Raw genomic sequence first — 26,956 nt, 5'->3', positions numbered from 1 at the left:
ATGTTGGTATGTTGATCCTAAACGTTGTAAATAAAGAGAGTTTCTAAGAAGTGCCTTTTAATAAGGTACATTTGTTTCCCGGAAAATTTTACTCTTGTCAGCTAAACTCTCAAAGCAATTTGGCTCTGCTTTATAGCTTAAGGGAGTATATATTTATTATCTGATTCAATTAGTTCATTGTTTTCTTTCTGGAAGGCTTGGTCCTGAATATGCACCGTGTGAGGTGAGCCACAAGATGGCGCTCTAATATAGGAAATGAATGAGCGCAGCATACAGCGCACTAATGGATTTACAGTTCTGAGGAGGATTAGCATTGGCTTCTATTGGCCTATACCTGAAAGTTACTGTAGAGGATTGCATTGTCTCCTTGAGAGAGATGTTCTTCTTAAATCCCAGTAACCTATGATGATGACCTTATTTGGAATAAGGTTTTAGCAGGTGTAATTAAATTAAGGATCTCAAAACAGATGATCCTGGATTTAGGGTGGGCTCTAAATCCAATGATTGACGTTATTTTGAGAGAAAGAAAAGGAAATCTGAGACACAGAGAAAAGAAAGACATGTGAGGATGGAGGCAGGGATTAAACTAGCTTCCCTGGTGGTTCAGAATCTGCCTAGATTCTGCCTATAACGCAGGAGATCCAAGTTCAATCCCTAGGTTGAGAAGATACCCTGGAGAAGGGAATGGTAATCCACTTCAGTATTCTTGCCTGGAGAATCCCTTGGACAGAGAAGACTGGTGGGCTAAAGTCCATGGGATCGCAAAGAGTCAGACACGACTGAATGACTAACAATATAAGAAATGAATTACTGAGCATCCCTCCAAAGCAGATTATCAGCATTTTAGAAACAGGAGCACTCTCTCCAGCTTGACCACAGGACCCTCAATTCTTACAGAGCCTTGTGCTCACATCTCCCATCTGGCCACCAGAGCGTCTGCACACTTACTTTCTGAGGAAATCTTCCAAACCCTGACGGCGCTGATCTACATGCTGGCGATTGTTCATGTTGAAAAATAGGTTTTTAGATGGAAGTTCTGGCAGTTGTCTTATGAGAAAGAAAAAAAAATTTTTTTTTAATCATCAAATCAAGGTGATTTAGTTACAGAAATCCCTCAAAATGAAAGCAAATCATGCATGATAATTATCACACAACTATTATATAATTATACACATATTTTATAGTTACATTATACAATAAGGGTATGAAAAAATCAGTTAACTTAAAGAAAAAATATTTTTAAACATTTTTGAGGTCTTTCATGATCAATACTCATATAAATTAGTATAATTCAAGTGGTAAATTTTGAATTCAGAGGCAACAGCCAAAAAAATAAAGCTATATATTGCAATCAAGAAGAAAGCCTACAAAATCCTTTATATATATCAATACATGTCAATTTTTTAATTGATGTATATTGTTTATATTATTATGTTAGTTTCAGGAGTTTTCCACTGTTTTTCAGATTGCTATCCATGTTATTACAAGATATTAAATATAGTTCCCTGTGCTGTTCAGTAAATCATTGTTGCTTATTTTACATACAGTACTGTGTTAAATATTTAAATACTGAATATAATAATAAAGTCTTCTCAATATACTCTTTAAATCACTTACACCAGTAATGCATTACTCTGGAGTCTCTGCCTCAGCCACACAAATTCTCTATACCTTCTTCTCACACAGGATGTTTTCATTGTAAAGCACATGCTATTGGTCTGTTTAAAGAAAACAAAAAGCATAAGCCTCACTTGAGGAAAACATGCTTTTCTTGTATCTATAACACTCTATATGCCCCAATATTCATTTAAAGTAGGATTTTAAAAATCAAAAATCGATTTGCATTTATTCCAGACTCAAATCTTGCATATAACCCACCAACATAGCATCCATGAAAACAGCTGGGGTGACATTAATGAGCAGTGATGTCCTGGGGAAAGGCATGAACCTGACTTTCCCTGAGTCCTGACATAGCTTCCTGCTCATCTATAGCACTCCTTTAAGAGACAAATCCTAAACATTAGACAAAATCCTGAAGCATAAATGATCAGTAAAAGCTCGGGGTCATCCACTGCATTTAACCCCAGCCATCCATCCATGGAGAAGCCTTTGGGGATTAGAGACACCTTCTCGTGGTCCTCAACATGACATTGTAGAAGGCCACGTCCTTGATACGGCCATCACCACAGACCACACAAATCACCTGGGATCCTGAAATCACCTTTAAACAAGAGATCAGCATTCCCCATCTCTACTAGGTATGCAAGAGAGTGTGATCGAGGGAAAGAGGCATGAGGTGCACAGGACAAGTATGTGTGTGGAGGACCCAGAGTCCAGTACTGGCTCTGCCGTAAGGCAAGTGACTTGAACTCCAGTTCCTTGGATGGGAAAATGGGGATGAAATAGCACATTCCTGCTTCCCAGGGTCAATGTCAGGATTGACAATATGCAATGGCAAATGTTCTCTCTTAATATTATCATTAGTTACTAGATATAACTGGTACTTTCTGCTACCTTAAGGCAGATTTAGGAAAAGCCACCCTGAGTCCCTACCTGAGGCAAAACCTCGATGCTTCTCCTGTGGGTTTTACCCAAGGCTGTTTCTCCTTTGTGTAAAACAAGGGATTGGTTTTGTAAGAAGAGCTCTATTCTGCCTATTAATTTCAACATTTTATTTCATACTCTTTATACTGCCAAAGGAGAAACTTTTTTACCCCGGAGATTGATATTACTTCAAAAACTGTTATCAACTTGCTTAATATGCACCCAAAGGCTGTTTTCTCTGGGAAGTGCCAGTGATAGCAGGATTAGTTCCTAACGGTCCCCGTTAGATATACAGCACAGTTCCTGGTATTCCTGAGCTTTATAAAATTCAAAGAGTCTCAGGATGCAGAGAGGTTAAGAAACTTGTCCACAAAGTAGTTATTGGTCTAAATCTCACTGTGGACAATTCGGCAGCAAAATGCGCTAGACGGAGTTTGTGGGACAATAACAACATTGTGTGTGTGGGCCTCCCTCTAATGTGACCCTTGGGGTCTCAGCCAGCAGGCTATTTACATCAGGATCCGTGCCCTAGTGAGGTCTGGTGGGCATCCTTCAGTGCTCTCTCCCTGGAGAGGACCAGGCCACTGCAGACCCTCCTGAGCCTCGGGCGTAGGTGGGGTCCAGGGCAGCTCCCTTCATTTCTCTGCTCAGAACCACAGTGGATGGAATAACTGGAGATCCACGTCGTGCCCGCACCAGACAAAGGTCTCTCTATAAGTCCTTCATTTGAAGGACAAGCTCAGGAGAGAACACATGAAGGGCTACTCACCTTGACCATACATTAGTTTAAAATTCCAGGTAAACGCTACGACTTCAGAGTTTTCTGGTATTATTTCCCTTGAGGCTAATTTAAATGGGTTAAACACCAGCTCCTCTACCTGCAAAGCTCTATGGGTCTATGGATGCAGTGTCTAAGCGAGGCTAACTAGAACTATCCAGGCTCCCCACCCATTCCTAATCATATAGCAGATGGAAGCCTCTTCAGGATCAGGTTACACTGAGATCACTAATTTATTAAGTTCCTCTAAATCTAGTTGCTGGTTTCTGCTATCTACCAAGCCAAGAACATGTATTTATTGTCAATTTATTAGCATCTCAGAGAAAGGCCAACCACTACCACCACAGAAAAATGCCGGAGCATCACCAAATAGTACTTGTGGAACCCATTATTTCTGGCTTTTAATGGACATTTCTGAACTCACATCATCATCTATGTAGAAAAGAAGGATCTATACTTTCATTAACTCCCTGAGGATAATTAAATTTCATACCTACTATAAAGTGTGTCAATAAATATGTCAAAATTTGACCCACAAATTTTTTAGAGGAAGTCAAAAGGCAACTAAAGAATTTCATTTTCAAATGCTCAGTCTTATATACTCGTGTTATAATTTTCCACACAGAATGCATATCTAGTGTGACCTTATGAGTAAAACCAAAACAAAATCAAAATACAAGGCATACCCTGATAATGGCCTTCAACACCATCATCTAAAAAAAGCATTCTGAGTTTTTACTGTATTTTCGAAGTTGAGGAAGTTTGAAAGAAAAAGGGAAGAAAGGGGAAAAAAGAGTTTAGTGGCATTGAGGTGCCCAATATAACAATTTAGCTATTAACAATGGGAAGAGTAAAGAGTGGCTAAATTTTATCTCACTTGTATAATACTACACAGTCACAGATAAAATCTGAGCCCATTTCTATGCTCTCAAGAGAAGTCTGGACTAAATCAGACAAAAGAAGTGATTATCTTCATGATCAAGGGCCAATAAACTATATACACCTGTGGGCCAAATCCAGACACCACTTGTCTTCACAAATAAATTTTTATTGGAACACAATTATACTCATTCACTTATGTATTGTTTAAGGCTGTTTTCAGTGATTCTGAGAGTCTGTATGGCCCACAAAGCCAAAGATTTTTACTACCAGGCCCTTTACAGAAAAAGATAGCTGACCCTTATTCAAGATAATTATAGGAGGCCACACAACACACAATACTCCTCAAAAGATTATGATACAGTATTATTTCCAAATAAAATAAGTCATTTCTAGTTAATTACTTCTCTTAATTACTCAGCATTGAGACCAAGGCAAAAATAGTTGCACATATTCATTTCCCACTTTTCTGTTCTACATATAAAACACTGCACATCTCTTTTCCAGAGAACTCTACATCCTCTCAGAACTTAAGATTTATCAGGTAATATAGTCTGCAGAAATATGCCATAACAGATCATAAAGAAATACCATTAATGAACTATAAAAACTCTTTGTGAATTTTAGATGTTTTACATCTTCAACATGAAGGCAATAAACATTAAAATATTAATATTAACAAAGGTACAATGAGGAATTCAAATAAGTCAATTTTTCAACTTTAGGAACCATCATACTACTTCATTTAAGAGACAAGCATTAGTTGCAATCATTCAACTTCAGTTCTTTGAATTAGAAACATTTTTATAAATTTCACTTATATTGTAGTATCCATCAAATGTATGCTACCTAAAAATTACTATGATTTCTATGTACTATTGATGGCATACTTACATGAATACATATCTCATAGTCGATATAAGAGTGCCAGAAGTCCTCCTTCTGAATCCTAGGATCTCGAACCCAGACACTTACAAATTCCTGTAAGGGCATCACAAAGAAATATGTTTCAGAATTGCAAGTAGGGCTCGGGAGGGCTGAGAGAAATGACTGTACTAGAACAAAACTGGAAGGAGCTTTAACTGATGTGGTTGTAATCCTTTAAAAAAACAAGAAGTTAATGAATCAAGCACCACAGGAAGTCCAAGAAACACTATTGCCACAAATGGAATTTTACAATAACGCAAAACCAAGCTGGGCATGATTTGGTTTTACAGGTTATATGAAGACAATAAGAACACAGTATTCTGAAACAGATTTTCAATTTTTAATCATGAAAAATAGGTTCACATTTTTATCAAGTTTTAAAAAAGGTCATTTCATACTTTCTTCATTTCTCTGCATTAAAACTACAGGCCCTGCCTGATAAGTTACTTGCTAGAACACTAATATGAAAGAGTAACAAAGGTCATGTCAAAAGCAAGCAAGGAGAGTTGAAAATGACTTTTGTGCACCCCGATGCCCTGAGAATAAGCAATACTAACTTAGTAATATGAACAGAAAGATGGGTACTTTTGACATACATCTCTATTTTTAAAATATACTTTCCCATGTAGTAAACAACTTCTTCATAACAGCCTCACGTTATAGGTAAAAGTTAGAGAAGTTAAAAAAATACAGAGTAGATCATTTTATTCCTTTTTAAAGATAATAAGAACAGGAAATACAGAGTCAAATTTAAAACACTTTTTTTTAAAGTGTTCTTCACTACATCAGCTTAATTTTAAAATATGAAAACATGTACAACAAAAAAGTGCTATGTTTGGCATGATAATCTTTGAAAGTATCATTTATTCTTTGTTGATTATAAACTTGTTAACTCAATTTCACTTTAAATATTTTTAACCTTTTGTTTTGAAAAAAAGAAAAAAAGACTTCAGGACTGAAACTGTAGGCCTTTCTACTGCTTTGCTTTGGCACATCTGTGAAGCAGGATGTCAATCCTCCAGAGCAGAAGAAGAAGAAATATTATGACGTTTTCTGGACAAAGAACCTCCATTCTGTTATGCAGATAATAAAATGAGAGTTTGCAAGACAGAAAATTAACAGAAAAGGAGAAAAACAGTCCACATTCCCTTAAATAGCTTTTGCTACCTGTAAGTCTCACCTTCTAAAGTAATACTTTGTTCTTGCACTGGAGATTTCTGCCCTACTGCTTGTCCTCAATATGCATACAGAGGTGATGAGTTAATGCTCCAAAAAGACTTATTTTCAAATCTTTTCATTATGTATTTTTAAATCGTTTGGAAGACAGACAATAAAAACAAGACAACAATACAGCAATGTTCTAAACATTTTGGCCATTATTTCTTAAATGCACATTTTTAATTATAAGAAGGATTATAAAAACAATTCTTGATAAGAGCCCCTCTTACATAAAGTGTGACTGGTTCAGTGTAAAGCGGATCCTGACCAGGGGCAGAAATGAAACAGAAACCAGGCACCCTGCCCTGAGTACACATTTCACTTCCATCTCCTACCAGAGTGTGTGGACATAACTCATTTTCCCGCAGTGCTTTTCACACACCCGTAGTTCTTAGAAGGAATGAATCAATCATCAGTGAATCAATAAACAGAAGGACAAATAGGTTAAGAATACGAGAGAAGACCAGAGTCCAGGGTAGACCACATCTAACCCTCTACATTGTCCCCACACACTCAGGGCAAGACAGAATATTGACAAGGGCTAAGAAGGTTATCCTGCCCCCTGTTCAGCCCAACTAAGGGAGAAGGCTCCCAGTCATCCAGTCACATGTAAGCCACACTCCCTCACAGGGTGCTGGCAGCTCCACTTTTCCACTGGAGAAGCAGAAGTTATTGAAAATCCCACAGGAGAAATTAAATATTTCCAACAGTTCAGTGTTCCATATTAACAGTAGAAGACCCGTACCCATTACTGAAATAGTGAGCCTTTACCCAGGTTAAACAAAAACAAAAAGACAAACAAATGCATTTGTCAACTTTCTACAAACCTGTCATTTTAAAAAGGGTTTCTGGACTAAAATTCTAGAATCCAGTTACTACAGCATCACCACTCCTTTACCACTCAACATAGTATTAATTGAAGATGGTAGTAATAACAAATATTTCTCAAAAAAATCGGAACTTTTCTCGCCTGTTTGTTATTGCTCAACTACTAACATCTAAACTTTGAGTAATATGTCCCTTTTCATGGAAAGAACACTGAAATTATGGTCACAAGACCAGGGGTAAATTCTTGTTCACTTACTTCCTAAATTATGTGCTTATTCACTGAGCTTCTGTTTCTACATCAGGAAAATAGGAATGATGCCTATCCAACCTATCTCAGCTGTTCATTAAGAGAACCAAATTACAAAATACCTGTGAAAGCGCCAGGAAAATTTTTATTGTGCTACATGAAGTCAAATATTACATAGAAAGGAAAGTGCTTATAAACCCAAAGCATGAAGGTCTTTCCATAGACCTTGGTAATAAGCATTTCAGAAAAGCTAACCCGATTATCTTTTTTAAGTACAAATTTATTAATTTAAGAACCTAGTAGCAAATACTTTAATACTGTAATTTTTCAGTAAAAGGCACAGAGACCTAGAGACTTCACAGGACTCGCTTGGAGCAGGCCCCTCATAATATTTGTAGAAGGAATGAATATCATAATGACAAATTACAGTAAGGAACCTAGTTTCCTCATCTTAATGGGCTAGAATTCTCAGATTCTACCTTTATTAATACTCATTACGTCTAATCTTTATGTAGGGAAGGATATGTTGAAAACAGATTCTAAAACTATGCTGGGAAAAAAAAAAATCTCCTAAGAACAGAGCAATGGACTTTAAATGCACACTCAAAATTAACTATGGTGCTAAGTCTCCAAATACTTTCTCAGTCCTGAAAATCTTTAACTTGGCTGAAGTGCTGAATGGTAAGCTTCCTTCCTTCTCATTCCCTTCCATGCCTCTGTGGCCCTGACAGCCATCCCAAGCTGCTGTTCTTCACATCCTGTTACCATTCCGGGGTGACCTCATCCAAACATATGGTTTCAAGCACTCAGCACGAACTGATGATTCTCTCTGCATCTCAGTCCAGGCATCTCCCCACATATCCAGCCTCCTACCTAGAAGGCTCACTTGAAAATCCCACTAGTGCACAGAGTCCACACCCTTCCCACATCCTCCTCCTCATCTCATCCTCAGCAGCCCCAGCCAAAAATCCAGAGTCCCCAGACTTCTGTCTTTGACTCATTGACCAAGTCCTGCAGTTTCACCCTCCTTTGATCCACCCACCACTCTATTCCCTCTGTGAGTGCTCTGACCCAAGGACGGATAGCATGCCCAATGTTAATGCAAGTGCTGCTAATTGATCTCTGGGCCTGTATCCAATTCATCCCCCATACTAAAACAAGAACAGTTCCAAAGCACACATCTGATGATGTCATTTTCCTGCTGAAAATCCTACCAAACCTGTCCCATGACCTTCAAGATCAAGTTCAAACTCTGTAGCTAGCACAATACAGCCTTTCATGATTTTCACTCTACCTATCTCCAAAGGCGAAGCTTGGGTCACCATACATAGCAGGTCATTTCACACCTGCGTGCCTTTGAACACGCTGTTCTCTCTACCTGGACTGCTGTCCTCATGCCGCTTTCTGCTTTTTCCTTTATCGTCATCATCTGGTTCTTTCTTTTATTTTTTGCTAACTCAAATCCATTTTCAAAATGTAACTCAGTCTCTAGAAATCCTTCTGGAATTCCTCTGGAAATCCTCAGATTCATTCAGTCTGATTAATTTGACTCTTCTCCAAGCCCCTACTGCCTCCGAGCAGACCTTGGGCATCCTCTCTTTTCACCGTGCCTTGTTGCACTGTACTTACCTGCCGGCCTCCTTCACTAGATGCTAAGCTCCTTTAGGGTAGCTTAGGCTTTGCAGTATAACTTGAGTGCCTGGTACATCCAAAGCAGTCCATTAATATCACTTAATGAATAAATGAATGCCTGTAGGAGTAAATGAACTGCCTTCAGGGGGAAAAATAAAGATGAGATCAAACTTCAACTGAAATAAAAACCTCATCCACTTGGGTTCTTGGACTTCATGAATTAATGATAAGTTATTTAGCAGCTGGTCTAAAGTTTATCTGAATTTAACAAACCCCCTCGTCTAAGGGTGTGCCAATTAACAGCACATGGCTACAAGAATAATGTTTAAGATCTATGAGAATCAACTGTTTTTCGAGCACCCTAAAGAACTCCAGAAGCACCTATTTACATAGAAATAATTGAAAATCATCCTGAGAGCTCCAATAACCGGAGTCCCCTAAGACTTCTACCAGACGACAATTTGTTTGCCTAGTTGGAGTTAAAATACGTACTTGAAAGTAATAAAAGTACATTTATTTAAAAATATTCCATAATTCAGATGGGCCTCCCCTCCCCCACTCCACAATTAGTAGGAATTAGTGAAGTTTCAGGATACTTCCAGCTATGAACAGCACACCCAGGAAGCCAAGGTTCACCTATAATCTCTTAATTAGACGCATCCCTCATGATCCTGCCCACCATCCTTCAAGGGAATGTTGACAGCCTGTCAGCCACAAAGGACAGCCCCAAGTTCCATACCTAGAATCATATGGATTTCCTATGAAAATTGCTTTTGCAGGAGCAGTTAGTCAATTTAATAACCTTATTAAACACTTTAATGACTTCTTGGGCCTAATGATTATTTCCAGTATGAAGGAAGAAGTCAGGCAGAGTAAAATTAAAAATTTAAGCTAACTGATCCCTACTGTTCTCCATGTGAAAACAGGCTTCTGAAGAAAGACTGCTGCACTGTTTGAAAGTCTAATTCCTATGTCGTCTTATAATAACCACGCCTTGGTTTCAGTGCACCCCATTCCCTCTCCCAGCCCCATTCCAGGTTCAACGTTTATCCATGTATCCATCTACCTTGTCTTTTTTCCCATAGTCCTTACATGAGATGAAATCAACAGTAAAAATCATCGTACTGAACAGAGCATGCATATGGGTCATGCACTGTGGTGTTTTACATATGTTTTCCTTTAATCTTTACAACAATCCTAAGAGGTCAGTAATATTATTACCCCATTTTACAGACTAAAAAAAATTTAAAAATTGGCTTCTAAAGCTTAAACAACTGGCTCAAAGTCAAATGGCCAATAGGCTCAGCTAGGTTTCAAACTCTGGTCTGCCTTGCTCCAAAGCCTGTGCCTTAAACACATTCTATCTGGTGGTTCTTAAGCAATAAATAATAAATCTCCAATTTCACTGTATTTTCAATCCCATATAAGTGCATTACTCTGGAGTGGAAAAAATTATTTTCTCTGCTATTAGCTACAGCATCAGTTCAAGCAGCATGCTCTTCTGAAATTCTGTCCCACTAGCCTCTCAAAGGCCTTATATTTTATTTTCATATTTCTAGCATCAAGCACAGTACTGGCACCCATTAGTAAGTGCTCATGAAATGCTTGAGAATTAATTAACCAATTGATATCCTAGAAGATTCAAAAACAAAGGATGTATAGGTTCTATATGCTGAAAATTATAAGATGCTGTTGAAAAAAAATCAAAGAAGTATATACTTCTTTGTATATATTTATGGATTGGATGGTTGGCTGGCAACACCGACTCAATGGACATGAGTTTGAGCAAGTTCTGGAAGTTGGTGATGGACAGGGAAGCCTGGCGTGCTGCAGTCCACGGGGTCGCAAAGAGTTGGACATGAGTCAGTGACTGAATGAATAATAAAACTTTTAGAAAAGAATTATAGGAGAAAATTTTTACAACCTACAGTTAGACCAAAAGCTCTTAGATTTGACACCAAGAGTATAATTCATACAAGGTAAGAGAGCTAAGGACTTTCCTGGTGACCCAGTGGTTAAGACTCAGCACTCCCAGTGAAGGGGACACAGGTTCGACCCCTGGTCAGGGAACTAAAACTAAGATCTTGCATGCCACACACTTCAGACAGAAAAATAAAATACAATAAATAAATCCTTTAAAATTTAAAAAGAAAAAAAGGAAAGAGAGCTAAATTCTACCTCACCAAAATTAAAAGCCTTTGCTCTGTACCTCCTGCAAAGAGGCTGCGAAGACAAATTACAGACTGGAAGAACATATCTGCAACACTCATTCCTCAAAGGATTTGTAGTTAAAATATACAAAGAATTCTCAAAACCCAACATTTTAAAAAAAAACAACAAAGAGTTCAACTAGAAAATGGGCAAAACACATGAAGACATTTCACTAAGGAGGACACACAGACAATAAAGAAGCACATGGAAAGACGTTCAACATCATCAGCCATTGTGCGTGTGTGTTAGTCACTCGTCGTGTCCAACCCTTTGCGGCCCCATGAACTGCAGCCCGCCAGGCTCCTCTGTCCATGGGGATTCTCCAAGCAAGAATACTGGAGTGGGCTGCCATGCCCTTCTCCAGGGGATCTTCCCGACCCAGGGATCGAACCCAGGTCTCCCGCATTGCAGGCAGAGTCTACCATTTGAGCTACCCAGGAAGCCATTAGGGAAATGCAAATTAATACCACAATGATATGTCACTACATACCTATCACAGTTTCTAACAGTATTATCACTTTTTATTTTAGCCATCTTGACAGGTATACTTTTTAAATCTTTACTGTAGTCTAGCTTTAATCTTTATAGTACAGTAAACATAACTGTGTTAACTGAAAAAACATTTATTCAGATTACAAAAAGATGAATACAGACAAAAGCTAATACCCAAAGCAGAAGGTGTTAGGTGCTAGTGAGTTTCAGTTTTTTATAGCCTTTATGAGAATTTTCTATCACAAAAATGAAAACTTGTTTCATTTTGTACTCCCTTTCTCAGAACATCTTTTTCCTATTCCAAAGTATATACCATTTTATATGTTCACGTATTTGAACTGGAAGACTCATTCATTCGATTAAAATGTGTTGAGCCCTGGCTCAGTGCCAGCAAAGAACAGACTTTAACCCAACGTCTTATTCACCAGGGTTCTAGCCAGGATTCCCACATAACAATCTCAGAACTAAAATTTAGCCCGTTTCACACAAACCACATTCTTTTACAAATAACATGCTTGAAAGGCAGAAGAAATGTACCAAGTAACCTTCCTTTATTTCCTGATAACAATTACAATAAATAACCTAAAAGACATACTACAAGGGATGTTACTTGCCACTTTATAGCTTGAAGTAGGTTTAAATGCCATGCTCTGGCAGTTTTGAATGATGACTTTTAAGAAAGCTTTTATTACTTCAGGATATATAACTGTGGGTGAGCTTTGCCTTTTACATGAATTATAATAATTTGTGATTTTACAAGTTTCTCTACAGAAGCAGCGTCCAGAATTAAGTATAGTTACCTTTATGCATCTCATAAGACATTAGGAAAAGTCCAGTGGAAAAAGACTCACCTTTTACAACAAGAAATAATTGCCAACCTGTGTTAAACTACACCACAAGAACATTAAAGATCAGCAAAATCCAGAATATGAAAATGTCTACAGGTCAAAAGATGCAGTTTCTTCAACAAATAAATTGCACAAGGGGGGAAAAGGGCAGAATAAGAGGTTTTAAGCAATATATTAACCAAATGGCATGTGTATTCCTTATTTGCATCAGGATTAGAATAACCGAATATACAAAATTTTTTTCAACATCATCAGGGAGACTTGAACACTGAATATTTGATGGTATAAAGGAATTAATGTTAGTTATTTAAGGTGTGATAATATGGTGTGTTTCTAAGAAGGGTCATTTGTTAGAAATGCATACTGAAATATTTACAGATGAAATTATACTATGCCTAAAATTCATTTCAGATAATTCATCGGGTGGTAGCAGAAGGAAATGGGTGGAGGTGGGGCTTGGTCATGAATTAATAATATGTTAATTGTTGAACCTTTAAGCATATAAGGGTTCATTATATTTTTCTACTTTGTATATGTTTAAATTTTATAATGAAAAGTTAAAACCAGTAAAAGAAGCGAAGCAAGAGAGGAAGAGGAAAAGGGATGGAACTCATCTCAAGAAGACTGCTTTACGAAGAGAGACATATGGCATCTGAAAGTGAAAGTAAGTCAGAAATGTGAATCTAAAAGAGCTAACCATGAGTTCAGCCTGTACTGACACCATTAACATAATGACATCCTAATACTTATTTACTTTTAGAAAATAAGATTTTTTCATTATTATAAAAGTAAAATATTATGTAATTAGAGAGAGATACAATTGCAAATTCAGATGATAACACCATGAAAATGAAGTCTCCCTCGAACTGTACTCCCAGTTTCTTGTCCACCTATATGCTGCTGCTGCTGCTAAGTCACTTCAGTCGTGTCCGACTCTGTGCGACCCCAACGGCAACCCACCAGGCTCCACCGTCCCTGGGATTCTCCAGGCAAGAACACTGGAGTGGGTTGCCATTTCCTTCTCCAATGCATGAAAGGGAAAAGTGAAAGTGAAGTCGCTCAGTCGTGTCTGACTCTTCATGACCCCATGAACTGCAGCCTACCAGGCTCCACCGTCCCTGGGATTCTCCAGGCAAGAACACTGGAGTGGGTTGCCATTTCCTTCTCCAATGCATGAAAGGGAAAAGTGAAAGTGAAGTCGCTCAGTTGTGTCTGACTCTTCACGACCCCATGAACTGCAGCCTACCAGGCTCCTCCATCCATGTGAGATTCCAGCAAGAGTACTGGAGTGGGTTGCCATTGCCTTCTCTGCCACCTATATAGGACTTTTACATATTTTTAATATTATATATATATAACTGGCATATATATGGATATAGCATATATATATATGCCACATATATATAATATTATATACATAAGTAGCATATCTATGTGTCTATATTTGTATGTGCTCATTTGTGTCCAACTCTTTGCAACCCCATGGACTGTGGACCTCCAGGCTCCTGTGTCTATGGAATTTTCCAGGCAAGAATACTGGAGAGGGTTGCCATTTCCTTCTCCAAGGGATCTTCCCGACCCAGGATTGAACCTGAGTCTCTTACATCTCCTGCACTGACAAGCAGGCTTTTTACTACCAGCACCACCTGGGAAGCCACCTGTATGTATATATACATGAATATATAATTTTTAATGCAAATGGGAGCACACTGTACCTTGGTTTATTCATTGTACAATCTTTTAGAAATCTTTATGTGTGAGCACATAAAACTCAATGTTATTTGTTTTAAAACAAATTGTTTATTTTAGTACAGTTTTAAACATACAGGAAAACTATTCAAAGATAACAGAGAATTCCCATATATCCTATACAGGATATATGGAAACTATACAACCAGTTTCCCCGATTATTACACCATATCACATATATAGGGAGGAAAGGAGGAAGGAAAAACAAATTGATTTCTGGCGATTGGGAAAGGGTCATGTCTTGTTTTGTCACTTCCCCTCAAAAGTCCCCAGCATCGCAGGACACCAGGTAGAGGCCTTGCTTGTGGATATTCTTTAATATTATTCATGGGTTCCAGCTTAGTCAGTTTCCAATCAGAAATCAACATTAAAAAATGCTTTCCTAGAGCAAGCCCAAAACGTTACCATCAATCAGCCTAAGTGTATCCTGGACACCTAAGTTTCAAGCTCAGAGCCAAAACATCCAAAATAGCAGCACTTCCCTCCTAACTCCCCCTGTAGGGGCCTGAGTGTCTGGGTCCTCATGGTGCCTGGAACTTTCCCAGACACACTTTGGTTCTGCTCTGCTCAGGGAACCTCCTGCCACAGAGCTAGTGGATTTATTGTCACTCAAGTGTCAATAAACGGAGAAGTGAAGTGGAAAGTGTTAGTCGCTCAGCTGTGTCTGACTCTCTGTGACAGCACACACTGTAGCCTCAGGCTCCTCTGTCCACAGAATCCTCCAGGCAAGAATACTGGAGTGGGTAGCCATTCCCTTCTCCAGGGGATCTTCTCAACTGGGGAACGAACCTGAACTGCAGGCAGATTCTTTACCATCTAAGCCACCAGCGAAGCCCTAATAAACGGTAACTGACATTATATCCAACATAAAGTATGCACATTTTGAAGGGATAAAAACTCTTATCCAAAAGGCATGAATCTCTAGAAGTTTAACTCAGTCATCACGATTCAGGAGAGCTGGGAGACACACACACACACAAAAACAGGTCTCAGCACACCCTTCCTGTCACATCACATACACAAGACTGTCTCACTTAAACCAAGAAAGCCCTGGGCAGAGGAACAAACCCAGTTCCTTGGAGGGGCTAGAATGTCAGGCTCAATGAAAGACTGTAAACTGCTTATTTACATATCACATAAGATGAGCTCCATGTACCTGGAGCCAAAGGGCCTTAGTAATGTAGAAAACTCAAACTGTTCATTCTGGACATTAGAATATACAGAGACCAAAAATGCCTGACTCCACAAAAGACACCGTCTGAAACGTGTTTCCTGTCACAGCCACCTGCCTTTTCATAAGGGTTCTGGGTTCTGTCTCATTAAACAGAAGAGTTGATTCAGTTGGGTCCATCTAATTATTCTTATTAAAATATGTAACCATAATATTTTAATTGTAAATTAAAGCTGCATGCATGAATGAATCTGAATTCATTTTAATTTTACAATGGCCCAGTGCCAAGGCCTTTTTATGGGGAAGATCCATCAGCACAGATACTGCTCTCGTGGGAATTCAAACCAATGTGCAAATGGAACATGTTTAACTAACAAGGGAGCCTCTCCCTCCCTGCTCTCCTCTCTCTAGATTTATTGCAGTAATAAAGCTATTTTAACGAGAGAGTGCAATTGACTCCCCACTTCCCCCCAACCATCTTTAAAAGAAAAATTTACCAAACTTCTAGGCTGGCACTATCAGTTAGGTGGAACCAAGATGTCAGTCTGGGGCCGTCTGCCTCTTAAACTTTCTTTTTTCTTTTTACCACACTGCATGGCTTGTGGGATCTTAGGTCCCCAACCAGGGATCGAACCCAGGCCCTAGCAGTGAAAGCATGGAGTTCAAACCACTGTACTTCCAGGGAGTTCTCCAGTGTGCATCTTGAACAAGGATGGTAACTAGGTCTCAATTCATGTGCCAACCTCATGATTAATTAGCAACATCTCCTGTGGGCACTGAGTACAAAGTGCTTATACACACACTGCCCCCTGGGTCCGGATTCTAGAATAATTAGGGATACTGCACTCAGCCCTCACATACCCAGTTGTGGGGGAATTGAATTCTTTTCCACTAAACAGCCACCAGCCACTAGGATATTTAAAGTCTCCACCAAAACCTCCTCCAGTGCTAACTGGCACTAACTCCAGGGTGCTGCTGGGTAGGTGCTGACATAAAAATACCTTGGTAACTGAGGCTTGAGGAAAGCCTCTTCTTGACTTATCAGCTGAGGCCTGGAAAATAAGGAGGAGTCAGCCGGCTAAGGTGGTGTGAAGGCAGTGGGAAAAACATCTGTGAAAGCGCAGAAGCCCAGGGCTGGTAGAGCAGTAAAGTCTCTGAAATAAGGACTGAGATGGGCGCTGGGTGGAGGAAGGATGGGAGACGAGCCTGGGGAAAGAAGCAGGGTAAGATCATCTGGGGCCTTAGAAACCACATTGAGGAATGTGCACTTCATTCTAAGAGCAACATGTTAGAAACCAGGAAGTCATTCTGACCACATGCAGAAAATGAACTGATATGTGATGAACATGTATGTGCTATAGCACATTGAGAATCTCGCTTTGCTGTGCTGGTTTCTTGCTGACAGAGGCCAAAGTAAATTTTTAGACATTATACCTCTTTCTCCTTATGGGTATTTTCCTTTTCAGTTGAAGGACTTTCCAGTTTAGAATTCTTTAACGTTATGCACTAACATTCTGTGTGCTACATGCTCAGTCATGTCCAACCCTTTGTAACCCCATGGACTGTAGCCCACCAGGCTCCTCTGGCCATGGAATTCTCCAGGCAAGAATACTGGAGTGGGTTGCATTTTCCTTCTCCAGGGAATCTTCCCGACCCAGGGACTGAACCCAGGTCTCCTGAATTACAAGTGGTCTCTTCACTGACTGAGCCACCAGAGAAACATTAATGTTATAATATCACTAAGGTTATGTTATATAACCTTAATGTTATAATATGACATGATTATTTATAATAAAGGACTTTCACAAGGTCAATAAAATGCTTTCTTTGTGTAGTTGGTTAAAATTTGTGTCTAGTTTTTATGAATTGAAATGAACTAAAAATTAACATCAAGTGATTAAACCAGCCAAGTCAAAAAGAAAAAGAAACGCTTCTTCTAATTGGAAAAAAAAAAGTCTCTGTTGCTTTCATGGGGAGCTTTGCCCCCCAAGAGATTAATTTTTAAAATGTGCCATTGGAATGACGCTGGCTGTCAACACAGCCCTGCTCCCTTGGCATAGCCTGCCCAGGGCTCAGGCCGATACAGGTGTGTAGTGAAGCATTCAGCTTACCTGAAGGGAGGTCTGGCCTCTGCCTCTGACTACTGGGAGGTGATCTCTAGGCCCCCAGAATGTCCTGACTGACAAGAGTATCTTTTTTTGCCTGGGCTTTGACCATTGAACAGTCTAACAATGTGAATATATTGGAGGAGGCTTAAGGTCACGCTCTATGAGCTATGACCTCTGGAGAAACTGGAGACTAAAGGTATTAGCCTGATCCCAGGAGGACTGGACACTAAAGACTGGCCACGCAGGCAGGATGTCGTTGTTGTTGTTCAGTTGCTAAGTCGTGTCTGACTCTGGGACCCCATGGACTGTAGCACGCCAGGCCTCCCTGTCCTCCACTATCTCCTGGAGTTTGTGCAAGTCCATGTCCATTAAGTCAGTGATACTACCTAACCATCTCACCCTCTGCCGCCCTCTTCTCCTGCCTTCAATCTTTCCCAGCATCAGGGTCTTTTCCAATGAGTTGGCTCTCTGAATCAGGTGGCCAAAGTATTGGAGCTTCAGCATCAGTCCTTCCAAGGAATATTCAGGGTTGATCTCCTTTAGGATTGAGATCAATATCTGAATATCCTGGTTTGATCTCCTTGCAGTCCAAGGGACTCTCAAGAGTCTTCTCCAGCAGGCAGGAGCAGCCTAAGAGAGATCGCTGGACACCAAAGCCTCCGGGGAGCTTCTCTTAGGCATCATCATACAGAGAAGAGCTACTGTCACACCCAGCAGCTCTGCGTGTGGACCCCTCCCCAGCCTGAGCCTCTGTTCAGCTGATCCTAACTGGTATCCTTGCTCTGTAATAAACTATAACCGTGAATATAACTGCCCTTAGTGAGTTCTGTGAATCTTTCTTGTGAATAATCAAAACTGAAGCTGGTCTGGGGAACCCCTGAACGTGAAATCACTACTGGAAGTGACAGACAGCAGTGTGAGGACTTCAGTTTGGCCAGCTTCACAGAGGTGTTTCCTGAAGCAAGCAGCTTGGTCCCAGTACTGTTTAATACAAGGACAAGTAAAAAGCATCCCTGGTCACGGCATTGTGTGGAGCTCACTCTGTGAGGATGTCAGGGAGACTGACTGGAAAGGGATACAGGTACCTTCTGGGGTGCTGGAAGCATCCATACCTTGAGCTGAGTGGTGGTTACACAGTTGTACACATAAGTGAAAACCTACTGAGCTGCATACATAAGATAAGGTACAATTTACATGTGTTATACCAATTTTTAAAAGCTAGAAAACAAAAACACTGCCTTTGAAAATGGGTGGGGGGCAGCCTGGACTACAAGTGTGGAAGTGGGCTGGACTCCTGAAGAGACCCTGAACTCACACATGGGACTGAAAGAACGAATGAGAGATCTAGCAAAGAAGTTTCCTGGGAGGATTCTCTGAAATGGATTGTTTAGGGTTTTACATTTGGGCAAAGCAAACTAAGGACCATGCAGCCGTGTTTGACTGTGTCTGCGACTATGTGTGTATACACGGAACGGTTGTGTGTACACGTGACTGAACCTGGAAAGGTCCAACGAAACGACTGAGTTTCATTCAGCTCACCTGGTAACGACGTGTGTACCACAACAATCAGCAGGGCGGACAAACAGGTTCTTCCAAGGGAGACCGCTCAACCCAGGGCTGGTGTGCTGGTTATCCTCCTACCCAACTCCCAGCCAGACAGCAACTCGGGAAGCTGCAGTTGGAAGCCTGGGAGGCCAGGCTGGGGTGGGGAAGGGACAGCCTTCCCCATATTATGTGAAACCAATCCCAGAGATCTAAGAGGCACAACTCAGGACAAAACTGAAACTAGTGGCAGACAGCTACCCCGGGCGGTTACCAAAGATGGGGGAATTCAGAATTAAGCAACGGAGCAGAAAACCCGAGACAGCAGGCCAAAGGGAGGCTGGTCAAAGCAAAGTGGGGAGCAGAGCCTGGAAGAATTCTGAGTCATGGAAAACGATACTTTCGGAAGCAGTGGATGGGAGTGAGCAGAGAGAAAGCTCAGCCACTGGAACCAAAGAATAAGGGCCAAGATGGCTGCAGCAATGCTGGGGAGAGGGGGTGGGGTGCAGGAAGACAAATGCTTTGTTCTTTCACTAGCTCCCGTCTATGATGCCCTATGGTATCTTGACTTTCCTCTACAGATTTACGGTTAGAGAACGAAGAACTAAGCTGGAGTGAGTCAAAGCACGTGAAGTCTTTATTTTCTGATTTCCTAAGACATACCTCTTTCTGCTGTTCCGGAAACATCTTCAACACAGAACACGATCAATCTGAAAAATAAGATACAACACTCGGTGATTTGGAACCCCCATACAGGAGTAGATGGGGCCCTCAAACTCTCACTGAGAACCTGCCCTCTGGGTCTCTGCAAAGCGTACCTCTGCCTCCTCCCTGACCCCATCCCCTGCAGACCACACCAGAATGAAGATCAGTCCACCTGGGGATTGGGAGTTTGGGACACGGCAAGACCAAGGCAGCTGGATGATGGCAGGCCTTCAAACTGAAGATCAGGCAGAGTCAGGCCAGAGTCGAAATCTTGGGACAGTCAGAGGGGCTGGTGATGCCAGGGAGCAGAGGGGCCGTGAGGCACAGCAGGGCATGCTGGTTAGCACCGAGATGGAGAGGATGAAAAAGACACCCAGAGATCCCCACTGAGAATGGCCCTGACGGTTTCACTGTCAACCCAGTATCACTAGCAACAGCCCACTCCTTTGACATTTAAACTACTCCAGAGTTCAGATAAGAGAACCTGGTGTGGTGTGGCCTCAAGAAGGACAAAGGTTGGAACCTTGACTCTGACCCACAGTCGATGCAGGTAGCCTATCGGCTGATTCCAGACCCTGCAGGTCCCAAGAATTGTCTATTATTCCTTAAACCTTCATTTATTACAACAGCTCATTGGAGTTAACACCTACTCCCTGCCCCCTCCCGCATCCCTCCCAAAAAATTAAATCCCCTGGCTATAGACATGCACATGTACCTTACAAAGGAAAGGTGGCTATGACTACAAAGTCACAATTTGCCTTTATTTTGATAAAGTACGTCTGACCTTATTTTTCCAGATGATTATCATCCACAAGTATTTCCTGAATCTCTAAAAACGTCCCTGGAACCCTAGGGAGTACAAGGAAGCAAGAACACCAGCTCTGGCCTCCAGTCCCACGTGGTGCTGGGGAGGAGAGAACCCAGAGCAGGCAGCGGAAAGAGCTCCCGCAGGAGGAGAGCAAACCTAAATGGGGAGGTAGGCGAGTGCTGCCTGGGAAGGTTTTACTGAGAAAGTACTGAAGCTGAGGCCGAAAGGGTGGTGTGATTTAGCCCAGAAGGAAACAGAAAAAAGGCATTTTAAGCAGAGGGACTGGGACAAGCAAAGGGGCAGAGGCTGGAAGGAGGAGCAGCTCCAAGAGTTCCAGTTATTGAAAGAATCTCTGCATCACCTGAGAAGTAGGCCATGGGTTGCATCCATCTGGGGATTTGGCTGAAACAATGACTGGGCGGGTTCTTGACCCCTTCCAGATCCTCCTGCCAAGTCCCACTCCTCTTTCACAATGCTGCTCAGAAATCACCTACCAGCTCTTGCCCCAGCTCTTGGCCCCCATTACACAGTGAGTTATGCGATTCCCTGCTGGCATTAACTCATTTGCATCACAACCTTTTTATATTCTCTGTCTCCCCAACTGACCGAATTTCTCCAACAAAGCATTCTGTGTTTCCTTGTGTAAACTTCACAGCTAGCCTGTGAACGAGCTTTAAATGTCCTTACTTTACAGGGCTTCCCTGGTGGCTCAGAGGGTAAAGAATCTGCCTGCGATGAAGGAGACCTGGGTTGGGGAGATTCCCCTGGAGAGGGAAATCGCAATCCAATCCAGTATTCTTGCCTGGAGAATCCCATGGACAGAGAAGCCTGGTGGGCTACAGTCCATGGGGTCACATAGAGCTGGACATGGATGAACGACTAAGCACACACTTTACAGGTAAGAAAACAGAAGATCAGAGGGATTAACTTGCCCCGGGTCACAAAGGAAGGGAGAGACGGCAAATCCATTGCCCAAGGCTGCCTTCATAACTGTGTGATGCAGACAAATGGTTCAAAGTTTGGGTCTTAATTTAATTCTCTCCAAAGGACTTGAGTTTTCCAACCTCTCCCAGCCAAGGCAGAGGGACTCTGCAATTCCCATGGGGCACTGGAGTCAAACTGTAAAAACAGGAAGCTGAGAAGTTTAAACCTGTTCCAAAACATCACAGAGAACACATGGTCAAGCTTCAATATTTTAAATCTGGATAGTGGGATGGGGGTGGGGTTAGAAGGGCAAAGAGCTTTATTTTCCACTGATACACTTTCATATTGTTTGAATTTTTCCATAATTTTACACTTTATGAAGTAATAGTCATTTAAAAATAAACACTATAATTCTATCAGAAGTGTTAAAAAAAGAGATGACAGGCCCAACATGGAGACACTTGTGCTCAAACCAAGACTTAATTCCTAACCAGTCTGCCATTACAAGGCTGCCCAGGTGCTGCTAATGGTAAAAAAAAAACAAACCCGCCTGCCAATGCAGGAGACACAGGAGACTCGGGTTTGATCCCTGGGTCAGGAAGATCCCCTGAAGGAGTAAATGGCAACTCACTCCAGAATTCTTGCCTGGAGAATCCCATGGACAGAGGAGCCTGGCGGGGTACAGTCCATGCCATTACAACCTTTCCCAAGATTGCAATCCTAATCAGTGTGGAATTTTCTAGTTAGCACCAATGAGGTCACTCTTTTGATCCCCCAAAGGAAGATGAGGTAATCCCTTCTGTCCCCCACAGGGAGGTTACCTAAACCAGAAATAATCCTTTTGTTTGTTTATAGCTTCTTTGTCTTGCCTTTGAAAACCTCTCCCTCTCTGCAAGCCTCTGGAGCTCCTCTCTGCTCGCTGGATGGAATGCTGACAGATTCATGAATCGTTCAATATGCAAATTAGATCTGTAAAATCTATCAATACTTGGTTGCATTTTTGTTATTCTACAGAAGAAATAATGACTCAAACACAAATTATAGAAGTTGTCACTTCATGTTAAATAAATAACAGATTCAAATATAGGAAGAGATGCTACCTTTATAACACATTACACATCAATAAAGTGGGACGAAAAAAGAAAATTATATACTTTTAAAAAGAAAATAAAACAATGTATTCAATTACTTTTATTATTTCCCCTTGGGTGGGGGGGAACACAACAGCTCAGTTAATTTCACTTTCTGTGTTTGTTTCATTTCCTCCTACAATGTTCAGCAAGTTTTCTATTCAAATTAACAAAAAAAAAAATCACTGACTTCTTACTTTCATCTATTTAAGGATACACCATCAGTGGGGTTATTTAAAATGAAAGGTTCAATATAGTGCCAGTTTTTCCCAGAGCAACTCTCGTTGGCACCTACTGGCATCCTTTGCAGGCCTGTGGTGGGGACTGCGGGTGGGGGCAGGGCTGGAGGGCACAGTCCTCCCTTCCTCTGGGGGAAGTTCTTGGCCAGGGTCTTGCTTCAGGGGGTGGCTCTACAGGTATCCTGTTTTCTGTCACCTGGGGGGGCCCTCCTCAGATACAGAAAACAGCATCAGGGATGGGCATCGGACTCCAGAGAAGCCCATCCCTAGGTTAGCCAGGTGCCAGAGGTGTGGCCTGGCATGAAAAGCAGGGAGGGCTGGCATCAGCTTCCTCTCAGCATCTGGACTAGGACTTGGACCAAGACTTGGCAGCTCTCTGGGTCCTGAAGCTCAGAAATGATGGTGAGAACATGGAGAGAGAACAGAGCTTTAACTGTAGTTCTGCAGACCAGAGCTTATGCTTAAACAGAAGTCATGATGGAGATAAAACATCTCTTGAGATATGACAGAAACTGGCCACCAGAAAAGCCGGGTTGCCGAAGCCAGCTTCAGCGGCTGCTGGCACCGTGACTCAGAGGACTTACTTCCCCAGTGGCTTAAGTGCCCAGCGTCTCCTGGGCTCCCACGCACAGCATCCTTACGATAAACAACCACGTGCTCGAGCTTGAGGGAGATACCAATTCATGTAACCAAAAGAGCTCAACAAAGAAGAAAAAAAGAGCTGCACCAAAACATGAGAATGGACAGAAGTGGGGCGTCCATGCACTTTTGAGGAGGGCCAGCAAGGTGTGCATAGCCATCCGTAAACCAGACCCATGTTGTTCTTCCTCAGTCTGATCTTAGAGCTTTATTTATAAAGGCAAAACTCAAATGGAAAAATAAGATGAAATGTGAAATTCAGTTAAAGTCAAAAATTATCATTTTTGGTCTGGAAAGACAAAATTACCCATTAAATTTTCCCAGTACTCATCACACAAATACTCACAAATATATTAAAAAGGGTTGCTGTTCAGTCGCTAAGTCATGTTCGACTCTTTGCAACCCCATGGACTGCAGCACGCTAGGCTTCCTTGTCCTTCACCATCTCCCAGAAGTTGCTCAAACTCATGCCCATTGAGCTGTTGATGCCATCCAACCATCTCATCCTCTGTCACCCCCTTCTCCTCCTGTCCTCAATCTTTCCTAGCATCAGAGTCTTTTCTAATGAGTCTAAAGAGAATGAGCAGTCTAAAAAAAGTACTGGTTCATAACACATAAAATAATGAAACTACTAAGTTGCTAATCTCTAAGACATAATCTCTACAATGGGTTCCATTTATGGTCATAAGAATGACACTAGGCCAAATTTAGGGTCTGAAATCCAGAAACAAGAAAAAATATACATACATATAACATTTTAGCCTCACAACTATTTTGGAGGCCTTTAGGACAAGTGCTACCTTCGACTTACGGATGCTCCAGACACAAGCATGTGCATGACCTCCCCTTGCCTTCATATACATGCTAAGGAGAATCACTGGGGATAGCAAAACAACCTGGATAAACAGAATTCAAGGGGGAAAGCCATATAAAGTAGATGAAGGAGAGAGGAGGTGACCACTAGAGCAGACAAGCAGGTAATACTTACTAACTTGTGCTGTGACATCCTCTCTCTTCAAAACAACCCTAACTTCCCAGATCAAATCCAAAAATACTTTTCACACTTCCCAAATGGTCTCCTTCCTTTTTAATGCTACTAAGTTTCTCCTAATTAGTGATTCATCTGGGCTACTCATTTTCCCCTTTTACAAAAAGCTGATAAATCTCAGAAGTTCGGGGAGGGGTATTAGTAATTTAAATATTTAATGTGAGTTAGTCCAATTGGACTGCATTTATATTAACCAAGAGCGATCAGTCTTCAGATACTCACTCCCATCCCCCACAGCACAAAACCATGCGCTCTTGGTTATATGGACTTCTTTCCAGGCTGATGTATCCCTTGGTGCCCTGCCACAGGACCATGAAAGACCTAAGCACACAGCCTCCTGAAGAACAATAGAAAATGCCCTGCTCTTTGCTCCTGTCAACAATTGGAGAGGCATTTTTTCAACTCTCCACTCACTACCCCTTCACTTGATAAGAGGACTTCCCATCAAAATACTACCTGACAGGCAGCATCAAAAGAAAAAATACCTGGTGGTCTGGTAGCATCAAAAGAAAAAATACCTGGTGGTCCAGTGGCTAAGACTCTGCACTCCCCAATGCAGGGGACCCGGGATCCTTTGTGCTGCAGCTAAGACCTGGCACAGGCAAACAAATAAGTAAATTTTTTTTTTAAAGAATAAAATGCCTAGAATTAAATGTATCAAAAGTGCAAAATATACTCTGAAAACTACAACATACTATTCAAAGAAATTAAAGATCTAAATAAATGGAAAAACATCCCATGTTCAGGGATTGGAAAATTCCATATTGTTAAGATGTCAATTCTCCCCAAACTATTCGACAGATTCACTTCGATCTATATCAGAATCCCAGATGAATTCTTGGTAAAAACTGACAAACCAATTCTAAAATTCCTATCTAATTGCAAGGAACTCAGAACAGCCAAAACAACCCTGAAAAAGAAGAAAAAAGTAGGGAGACTCTTATTTCCTGATTTCAAAACTTGTTACAAAGCAGTGGTACTCAAGACAGTGTGGGACTGGCACAAGGATAAACAAATAAATCCACAGAACAGAACTGAGAGTCCGGAAATAAACCCATACCTCTTTGATCAACTGATTACATCAAGGGTGCCAAAACCATTCAATGGGGAAAGAACAGCCTTTTTCATAAATACTCCTGGGACAAGAGGCTAGCCAAGAATTAAGTTGGACCCCTACATTATACTGTATATAAAAGCTAACTCAAAATGGACCAAAGACCTAAATGTTAAGAGCAAAAACTATGAACTCTTGGACGAAAACAGGTAAATATTCATGGCCTCAGATTTAGCAAAGGATTCTTAGATATAATACCAAAAGTATGAGCAACGAAAGAAAAAAACAGACTTCATGAAAATTAAAGTTTTGTGCTTCAAAGGATACCATCAATAAAGTGAAAGTCAAAGCATAGAATGAAAAAATATCTGCACGTCATTTCTCTGATAAGGAACTTGTATTCAGAATATATAAAGAACTCTTACAACTCAGTAATAAAAAGACTTAAGGATCTAAAGTAAAACAGGCATTGTATAAATGAAATTTTCTAAGAGAATAGAATTTAAATGTTCTCACCAAAAAATAAAAGGTAAATAGGTGAGATGATGGGTGTGTTAATTAACTCAATGGGGGAATCCTCTCACAATGTATACATATACCACCATATTGTACATTTTAAAAATTTGTCAACTGCACCTCCATAAAGCTGTTAAAAAAAATACTAAAAAGACTTACTTCAAAAATGGGCAAAGGATCCTGAATAGACATTCCTCCAAGGAAGATATACGAATGGACAATAAACGTATGAAAAGATGCTAGATGTCATTAATCACTGGGGAAAGCAAATCAAAACCACAGTGAGATACCACTTCATTTCCATTAGCCTGGCTAGAATAAAAAAGTCAGATAATAAGAAATGTTGGCAATAATGTGGAGAAGAATGAAATACTGACACAAGCTACAACAGAGATAAACCTTGAAAACATCATGGTACGTGAAAAGAAGCCAGTAACAAAAGTCCACATATTATACAACTTCCATTCACATGAAAATCCAGAATAGAGAACTTTATAAAGACAGAAGAGATTTGGGGCTGCTTAGGGCTTGGGGCGGGGGACAATCAGTGAAAGAATAGAGATTGGGGTTACAGAGGGTGATAGCTAAAAGACAATGAAATGAGGTAATGAAAATATTCTAAAATTGACTGTGGTGATGGCTGCACCTATCTATGAAGACACTAAAAACCACTGAATTGTATATTTTAATTGGGAAATTGTACAGTATGCAGATATCAC

The 26,956-nt window shown here is 40.8% G+C and overlaps 1 protein-coding gene and 1 long non-coding RNA gene across 5 annotated transcripts in view; one reads left to right on the top strand and one right to left on the bottom strand.

The window, feature by feature from the left end:
- Positions 1-26,956, bottom strand: part of SNX10 (sorting nexin 10) — a 65,707-nt gene that overhangs the window by 9,607 nt on the left and 29,144 nt on the right. For 3 of the 4 annotated variants that reach the window (XM_020915742.2, XM_070467732.1, XM_070467733.1), the window contains exons 2-5: positions 19,838-19,884; positions 5,096-5,182; positions 1,618-1,718; positions 949-1,047 (exon numbers count right to left, since the gene is read on the bottom strand). In XM_020915742.2, coding sequence (XP_020771401.1) covers positions 949-1,047; positions 1,618-1,718; positions 5,096-5,182; positions 19,838-19,861 — 311 coding nt within the window. In that variant the 5' untranslated portion in view covers positions 19,862-19,884. The remainder of the gene's footprint in view (positions 1-948; positions 1,048-1,617; positions 1,719-5,095; positions 5,183-19,837; positions 19,885-26,956) is intronic. The other variant, XM_070467736.1, reaches the window with a different exon arrangement.
- LOC139035186 (uncharacterized) lies at positions 20,728-22,888 on the top strand. Its single transcript, XR_011487781.1, has 3 exons — positions 20,728-20,855; positions 21,382-21,585; positions 22,467-22,888. It is a non-coding gene; the product is annotated as an uncharacterized lncRNA (long non-coding RNA).

Source organism: Odocoileus virginianus, chromosome 1 (genome assembly GCF_023699985.2).
Source record: "Odocoileus virginianus isolate 20LAN1187 ecotype Illinois chromosome 1, Ovbor_1.2, whole genome shotgun sequence".
Lineage (NCBI taxonomy): Eukaryota > Metazoa > Chordata > Mammalia > Artiodactyla > Cervidae > Odocoileus > Odocoileus virginianus.
The sequence above is the reverse complement of the archived record's forward strand: the minus strand, read 5'-3'. Positions and strand labels throughout refer to the sequence as shown.